Source organism: Asterias rubens, chromosome 22, assembly GCF_902459465.1.
Source record: "Asterias rubens chromosome 22, eAstRub1.3, whole genome shotgun sequence".
In the NCBI taxonomy this organism is placed as follows: Eukaryota; Metazoa; Echinodermata; class Asteroidea; order Forcipulatida; family Asteriidae; genus Asterias; species Asterias rubens.
This window is the reverse complement of record NC_047083.1, coordinates 3365151-3374180: the sequence shown is the minus strand read 5'-3', so window position 1 is coordinate 3374180 and position 9030 is coordinate 3365151. Positions and strand designations below refer to the sequence as shown.

Here is a 9030-nt window from a genome sequence, read left to right as displayed (position 1 = left end):
CATCAGTCTTCTTCTTTGCAATAGTGGCTTCTTCGTAGCGCCATATTCGTCACTCAGTGGCGCTCAAGGTACCAATAGTACAGTATTTTCATGTATGTGGGACTACGTTTGAATAATGACACCAGCCGTCAATTTCACCAAACTCTTCATAACTTAGGATATATATGAGGACTTAGGATGAGTAAGTTCCGTATCCATAGACGTTAGGACGCATTACATGCACCCACCCATCCTTAGTTCGGACGAGTGACAAATCACAACAAATTCTTTTACAGCGCATTTTTCACAATAAACGTCTCAATGTGCTTTACATTAGTCCCCTGGTCACTGTGCCAACAACACCCCTTTATTCTTCCTCAGCTCCATGGGGAGTATACAACCCGGGCTACCGTTTTACAGTGCTCCAACCTCTACCCTCGTAGGGACCCATTTATACCCCTGTGCGAAGAGAAACAATTATACCAAAGTATTGTTTAAGGACCCAAGTGCACGACCAGGATTCGAACCCACACTCAAGTGATTTAACCACCAGAACTTGAATTCGATACTCTTAACCACTCGGTCACGACACCCTATCTTGAGTTACTCGTCCTAACTCGAGATGGGATTAATTTTAGCGTTTCGTGAGCTCGGCTGGGGTCGATTTAACAAAGATAGTCCAAACTTTAGGACTAGTCCTAGGACTCTAAAAGCTTAAGGCAATAAACATGTAGAACTTAACTTAAACATGTAGTCCTAAGTTATGACGAGCAACTCGTCCTAACTCGAGATAATATTAGATTTGACTCTCTGCGAAACCCTACTCCTTTCAAATAGCACCATGTAATGGTTTACAGGGTGCTGTGGCACAATATGTTGCCAATCAAACCAGAAACACCGGGGCAAATCCCTTCTCTTTTCAAAAAGTTAACTGGGCTTTTTTACGTGCGTTACACAACACACAGGACCACCGGCTTTTCGTCCCATCCGAAGGACGAAGCATCATGGTTAAGTGTCTCACATGTGTCACGACCAGGACCCGAACCCACATTATGGTGATCAGAAATACCAGAGACTGGGTCCGGTGTTCGTAACCTCTTAAGACATTACAACAAATTTATGTAAAATACATTTTTAAAGGTGTGATTTTGATTTTATTGACAGGTATGCAGTCTCACTGAACATGCAGTTTGGTCTGGACATAAACATCGATGTACGCTATCTTTAGGAATGCATCACGCCGTACTTAAAGACACTGGACACTATTGGTAACTGTCAAAGACTAGCCTTCACAGTTGGCGTATCTCAACATATGCATAAAACGACAAACCTGTGAAAGTTTGAGCGCAATCGGTCGTCGAAGTTGCGAGATGAGAATGAAAGAAAAACAATTATTGTCACACGAAGTTGTTTGCTTTCATATGCTTGATTTCGAGACCACAAATTCTAAATCTGAGATCTCCGGTCTCGAAATCAAATTCGTGGAAAATTACTTCTTTCTCGAAATCTACGGCACTTTAAAGGGAGCTGTTTCTCACATTGTTTTATATTATCAACCTCTCCCTATTACTCGTTACCAAGTAAGGTTTTATGCTAATAATTATTTTGACTAAATTTTTATTTTGACTTACCAATAGTGTCCACTGCCATTAAAGAACGCATATTTGATTTGTTACTCTTAACCCACGACGATCTATTTTACTGGCTGCTCTATAATTTCCTTCATCACTGATTGGCTAAGGGTTATTGCTGAAGCACCTGGAAGGCCATACGTCTATAAATCGCGGTACGCGATCAATTTTGGGAGTGTATAAATAATGAAGAACATATGTCAACTGGCACCTTGTGCTGTGTTTTGATTAACAATCAATTTAGCAGAAGATCTGACTTGAAGTGAGAGTTATTCATTGAGTTTTTATTGTACTAACACGACGCACCTGGATTTGCAACATAACTCCACCGTCAAAATTTTGTTTTATTACCCTTCAAGAACATCAAAGTCTACCCTCGGTCATTTTTGTGTACACTGTTCCTAAATATTTTAAAACAACCTCCCCTCCTTGTATATAGACAGCCATCTTCATTTGGAGGAATGATATACCTCTGGGTATAGTTAATCCAACCAAGTATTCAATATAAAATATAACTTAAGGAAAACTAACCTGTGAAAAGTTTTATTCCAAAAAGTGGTTATAGCCTTTTGAGATATCGACGGAAATCTGGAGAGGTTAATATTATACCCACGAATTAATAATAATCCCTAATAGAAAAACACAATCTGAGTAGCGTTAATGACAGTAACACTTATCGGATTAACATTTGGAGCAAACAAACCGATATCTGTTTAAAAGACACTGGACACTATTGGTAATTGTCAAAGACCAGTCTTCTCACTTGGTGTATCTCAACAAGTGCATAACATAACAAACCTGTGGAAATATTAGCTCAATTGGTCGTCGAAGTTGCGAGATAATAATGAAAGAAAAAACACCCTTGTCACTCGAAGTTGTGTGCTTTCAGATGCTTGATTTGAGGACCTCAAATTCTAAATCTGAGGTCTCGAATTCAAATTCGTAGAAAATTACTTCTTACTGGAAAACTATGTCACTTTCCGAGGGAGCTGTTTCTCACAATGTTTTATACTATCAACCTCTCCCCATTACTCGTTACCAAGTATAAGGTTTTATGATAATAAATAATTTGAGTAATTACAAAATAGTGTCCACTGCTTTTAACCCACGTTACTTCGAGATGAAATGTTTCTCAAAATGCTTTATGCTATCGAAAACTGAAAGTAGTCTTCTGACCCAAAGTTGTTATTGCCATCACTTTAAAGAGTGATTACCAAACGTATACCTTCCCTTGAACTGTGGGCAACAGTTACTGGTGGCACTTGGCTATGCATCTAAAGAGAGACACCTTAAATGCAGTGGACACTAATTGTCAAAGACTAGCCTTCACAGTTGGTGTATCTCAACATATGCATAAAATAACAAACCTGTGAAAATTTGAGCTCAATCGGTCATCAAAGTTGCGAGATAATGAAAGAAGAAAACACCCTTGTCACACGAAGTTGTGTGCATTTAGATGGTTGATTTCGAGACCTCAAGTACTAAACTTGAGGTCTCGAAATCAAATTCGTGGAAAATTACTTCTTTCTCCAAAACTATGGCACTTCAGAGGGAGCTGTTTCTAACAATGTTTTATACCACCAACCTCTCCCCATTACTCGTTACCAAGAAAGGTTTTATGCTAATACATGTAGTTATTTTGAGTAATTACCAATAGTGTCCACTGCCTTTAAAGACACTGGACACCTTATAGGTAATTGTCAAATTATCACTTGACGTATCCCAACATATTCATAAAATAACAAACCTGTGAAATTGTGGTAGTCACTTGTGAGAATGGGCAGCGGCTCCCTCTGAAGCAACGTAGTTTTCGAGAAATATTAGTGATTAGCAGCCACACAACTTCGTGAGACAAGGGTATTTTTTTCTTCCATTATTATCCCGCAACTTCGACGACCAATAATTGAGCTCAAATTTTCACAGGTTTGTTATTTGATGCATATGTTGAGATACACCGAGTGTGAAGACTGGTCTTTGACTATTACCAAAAGTGTCCACTGGCTTTAAGATGAGAATTGGGTATTATTCCTAAGGATCTGAATAAATTGTGCTTTGTATCTGCCAACTCATCACGCGCAATATAGTTGTTGTTTTAGCTCATAAACAAATACTGTCCAGTGCCTTTAAACCGACCAGACATTATTAAACATTCCTTATCTATCAAATGACATACACATTCAACTTTTAAAGATGGTACAGATTGTGGCTGACAGTTATGCACAGATGTGGGAATATTCCGAGGTGAAGAAATGCTGTAATTATTTCAGCACACGTCTTCGATGAAGACTAACGTGACGTTTCTGGTTCAATGCCGTCCCCTCGTAAGAACATTGACCTTGGTCGAGTTGAAAGGCTGTGATTTATTTATTAATTTATTCTGACAGGTAGCCTTACCAGTGTTATACAACTGCTGTTGGACACTATTGGTATTAGTGTCAAAGACCAGTCTTTTCAATTTGTGTACCTCAACATATCCATGTACAGTAAAATAACAAACCTGTGAAAATTTCAGCTCAATTGGTAATCAAAGTTGCGAGATAATAATGACAGAACGAAACACCCTTGTCACACGAAGTTGGGTGCTTTCAGATGCTTGATTTCGAGACCTCAAATCAAACTCTAAGGTCTCAAAATCAAATTCATGGAAAATTACTTCTTTCTCGAAAACTACTCCACTTCAGAGGGAGCCGTTTCTCACAATGTTTTATACTTCGAACCTCTCCCCATTAACTCATTACCAAGTAAGGTTTTATGCTAATAATTATTTTGAGTAATTACCAATAGCGTCTACTGCCTTTAAAGGCAGTGGACACTATTGGTAATTGTCAAGGACTATAGCCTTCACAGTTGGTGTATCTCAATACAATGTATATGCATACAATAACTAACCTGTGAAAATTTGAGCTCAATCGGTCATCAAAGTTGCGAGATAGGTTTAGATGGTTGATTTCGAGACCTCAAGTTCTAAATCTGAGGTCTCGAAATCAAATTCGTGGAAAATTACTTCTTTCTCGAAAACTATGGCACTTCAGATGGAGCCGTTTCTCACAATGTTTTATACCATCTACCTCTCCCCATTACTCATAATCAAGAAAGGTTTTATGCTAATAAATATTTTGAGTAATCACCAATAGTGTCCGCTGCCTTTAAATAATTATACACAAGACTACAAAAGCAAATATTTTAATTATTTTATTCATAATAAACATAAGTCCTCATACGGGTCTGTATTCGCCAAGACTCTCTAATCAGCGTGACCAACAATAAGAAACTAAACATGAAAAGCCATTGGAACAAAAAAACGTTCAAGGGAGGAAACATGTTTGGTAATCACTCAGTGTTCTCACTTGGTGTATCCCATCATACGCATAAATTAACAAGCCTGTAATAGTTTGGGCTCAATCGGTCATCGAAGTTGCGAGAAAATGATGAAAGAAAAAACACCCTTGTTGGACGAATTTGTGTGCTTTTAGATAGAAATAAAAGACTTCTAGCTTTTAATAGTTTAGTGAGAAATTACCTCTTTTCCAAAAACTACGTTACTTCAGAGGGAGTCGTTTCCCACAATGTTTTATACTATCAACAGCTCTCCATTGCTCGTAATCAAGTCAGATTTTAAGTTAACATTTGTTTTGAGTAATTATCAAACGTGTACCTTCCCTTTAAAACATTAGGCTACAAACTTCATTCAATGTTTTCTATATTTCCATTTAACCGTCTTATTATTCACCAAACAAGAAACAAGAAATAAAAAAACAAATGTGGTCCATATGCTTAATGATCAAAGGGACACATTGGACCGATTTTGGGCCACAAAAGGAATTGGTTACGAAATGATTTGAAAATGGATATGGTTGGAAAGAAGTTTCATAAGTAGAATATAATGATCCACAAAAATATGCCTCAAAACATTTCCTTTTACTTTGGGGACTAATGTGGTATATGTACACTATTGTACGCCATACTTTCTAAAATTTGAAATACCTTAGTTATCAATGTATATTTGGTTTGCGGTAACACCATGTGTGTATCTACTTGCCAGGTAGAGTTGTTCTTAGGGAACTGTCTTGCTTTATTCTACTGCCGCGGAGTAGACAATCGGAGGTTTGGGAGACTTCTCAGTTCTGAAAAGAACTGTCCTGCTTTTTAACTATTACCAGGGCGGATGGTATAGAAATTAGACTGGACTACTACTTTAGCTTATAGGATCGTAATTAACTGTACTGCCGCGGAGTCAGTTCTGAAATTGGTCTCAACGTTTCGACTAGCTTGCTCTAGTCATCGTCAGTAGAATAATGCAAGACAGTTTCCCTAAGAACAACTCTACCTGGCAAGTAGATACACACATGGTGTTACCGCAAACCAAATATACATTGATATCTCACCATGCAATGCCTCAAATCCTATATACCTTAGTTATCATTATATACAAAGCTATGATTAACTACAAAAATTCAGAAAACGTTGAAAAATACTGAAATCACCTGCAACATAATTGTCATACAGAATAAAGGATGACATAAAACCACTTTGTTTATGTTGCTGAATCCACTTGGTTCCACACACAAGAACTTAAATGTCCAATCTCTTGGATCAAAGGTCTTAACTCACAAGAACCTGAGTATCTAATCTTTGAAACCAAAACTATTAAGACACATAAATTTAGTGACAAATTTTTTAGACCAAAGGTAACGACAGCATTTCAGTGACCGAACTTTCAAACTAAAGGTTCCAACTCAGAAGAACTTGAGTGACCAAAATATTCAGACCAAAGGTTCAAACTCACAAGAACTTGGGTGGCCGAACAATCAGACCAATGGTTCCCTCACACAGGAACTTGAGTGACCATTCTCTCAGATCAAAGGTTCCAACTCACAAGAACCTGAGCGTCTTATCTTTTAAACCAAAGCTCTTAACACACAGAAATTGAGTGACAATATTTTAGTACAAAGGTAACGACAGCACTTGAGTGACCGAACTTTCAGACCAAAGGTTCAAACACACAAGCACTTGAGTGACCGAACTTTCAGACCAAAGGTTCAAACACACAAGTACTTGAGTGACCGAACTTTCAGACCAAAGGTTCCAACACACAAGTACTTGAGTGACCGAACTTTCAGACCAAAGGTTCCAACACCCAAGTACTTGAGTGACCGAACTTTCAGACCAAAGGTTCCAACACACAAGTACTTGAGTGACCGAACTTTCAGACCAAAGGTTCCAACACACAAGTACTTGAGTAACCAAACTTTCAGACCAAAGGTTCCAACACACAAGTACTTGAGTGACCGAACTTTCAGACCAAAGGTTCCAACACACAAGTACTTGAGTGACCGAACTTTCAGACCAAAGGTTCCAACACACAAGTACTTGAGTAACCAAACTTTCAGACCAAAGGTTCCAACACACAAGTACTTGAGTGACCGAACTTTCAGACCAAAGGTTCCAACACACAAGTACTTGAGTGACCGAACTTTCAGACCAAAGGTTCCAACACACAAGTACTTGAGTGACCGAACTTTCAGACCAAAGGTTCCAACACACAAGTACTTGAGTGACCGAACTTTCAGACCAAAGGTTCCAACACACAAGTACTTGAGTAACCAAACTTTCAGACCAAAGGTTCCAACACACAAGTACTTGAGTGACCGAACTTTCAGACCAAAGGTTCCAACACACAAGTACTTGAGTGACCGAACTTTCAGACCAAAGGTTCCAACACACAAGTACTTGAGTGACCGAACTTTCAGACCAAAGGTTCCAACACACAAGCACTTGAGTGACCGAACTTTCAGACCAAAGGTTCCAACACACAAGTACTTGAGTGACCGAACTTTCAGACCAAAGGTTCAAACACACAAGCACTTGAGTGACCGAACTTTCAGACCAAAGGTTCCAACACACAAGTACTTGAGTAACCAAAATATTCAGACTAAAGGTTCAAACTAACAAGAACTTTGGTGACTGAACTATCAGACCAAAGGTTCAAACACACAAGCACTTGAGTGACCGAACTTTCAGACCAAAGGTTCCAACACCCAAGTACTTGAGTAACCAAAATATTCAGACTAAAGGTGACTAACAAGAACTTTGGTGACTGAACTATCAGACCAAAGGTTCAAACACACAGGAACTTGAGTGACATAGACCACTAGTAACAACAGCAACTGAGTGACCAAACATTCAGACCAAAGGTTCCAATTCTCAAGTACCTAAACTAAAGGTTCAAACTCAGAAGAACTTGGGTGACCAAACTATCAGACCAAGTGATCCAACACACAAGTACTTGAGTGACCAAACATTCAGACCAAAGGTTCCAACACAATTAACTTGAGTGACTGAACTTCAGAACCAAAGGTTCCAACACAAAAGTACTTGAGTAACCAGAAGATTCAGACCAAAAGTAACGAAAGCACTTTAGTGACCGAACTTTCAGACCAAAGGTTCCAACTCACAAGAACTTGAGCGACCGAACTTTCTAACCAAGGTTCCAACACACAAGTACTTAAGAAACCAAATGATCCTGACTAAAGGTTCAAACTCACAAAAACTTTGGTGACCAAACTATCAGATCAAAGGTTCCAAGACAAAGAACCTGAGTGATCAGCGGTTCAAACTCACAATAACCGAGTGTCAAATCTTTTGGATCAAAGCTCAAACACACACAAACGTGAGGGTCCATCTTTCGGATCAAAGGTCCAAACACATAAAAACTTGAGTGTTCAAACTTTAAGACCAAAAGGTTCACGGGGGTCGATTTCACAAAGGTAGTCCTAACTTAGGACTAGTCCAAAGCAATGCTAAGAGATAGGACTGGTCCTAAGTTAGGACAGGTCCTAAGTTAGGACCAATAACTCATCCTAACTTAGGACTGGTCCTATCTCTTAGCATTGCCTAGGACTAGTCCTAAGTTAGGACTACCTTTGTGAAATCCACCCCAGACACAATAGCGTTCAAAGTTTAGGACCAAAGGTTTGTTACGTGCAAGGAATTCACTTTTATGGCTCATTTAGAAGTTTGTAGTAGATATCAGATAAAAAGAAAACAAAATTAAATCCTGTGTTACAAAAAAAAAGGAAAATCAAAATTGAATATGACATAGCTGTTCCATGCATGGCACAAGAGATTACATATTATTTACAAACAATGAGTTCCAAATTCAAGAAGGTTGTTGTTCGGTTGAAACACAACAAAACCAACCGTTTTGGCAAATCAGACTAGTTGTTATTATCAAGGTCAAATTATTTTCACAAACCTACATGTACATGTGTCGGCCTAAATTCAGTATTGTTTAATAGATTTGTGCAAAGCCACAATTGACCGATCCATTAATCTCCGCCCCATTGCGTATTGACCAATCACAACGCAACGAAGGTCCGACAAATAAGGTCCGACATGCGTGCGCGTATGTTGGCGCGCG

At 38.7% G+C, this 9030-nt stretch overlaps 1 protein-coding gene across 1 annotated transcript; it reads right to left on the bottom strand.

Annotated features, from left to right (window-relative positions):
• Positions 1 to 6649: 6649 nt before the first annotated feature.
• On the bottom strand, positions 6650 to 8292 carry LOC117305397. The gene is made up of 2 exons (XM_033790268.1): positions 8232 to 8292; positions 6650 to 7443 (listed from the first exon to the last, which is right to left on the bottom strand). The coding sequence occupies exons 1-2, from the start codon at positions 8290 to 8292 to the stop codon at positions 6650 to 6652; spliced, it is 855 nt and encodes a 284-aa protein (XP_033646159.1).
• Between the last annotated feature and the right edge of the window lie 738 nt (positions 8293 to 9030).

Coding starts and splice junctions, on each gene's coding strand:
- LOC117305397 (XM_033790268.1), bottom strand. CDS start 8,292: ATGGACCCTCACGTTTGTGTGTGTTTGAGCTTTGATCCAAAAGATTTG. Junction 7,444..8,231: donor AGATTTGACACTCGGTTATT/GTGAGTTTGAAC, acceptor TTGGTCTGAAAG/TTCGGTCACTCAAGTACTTG.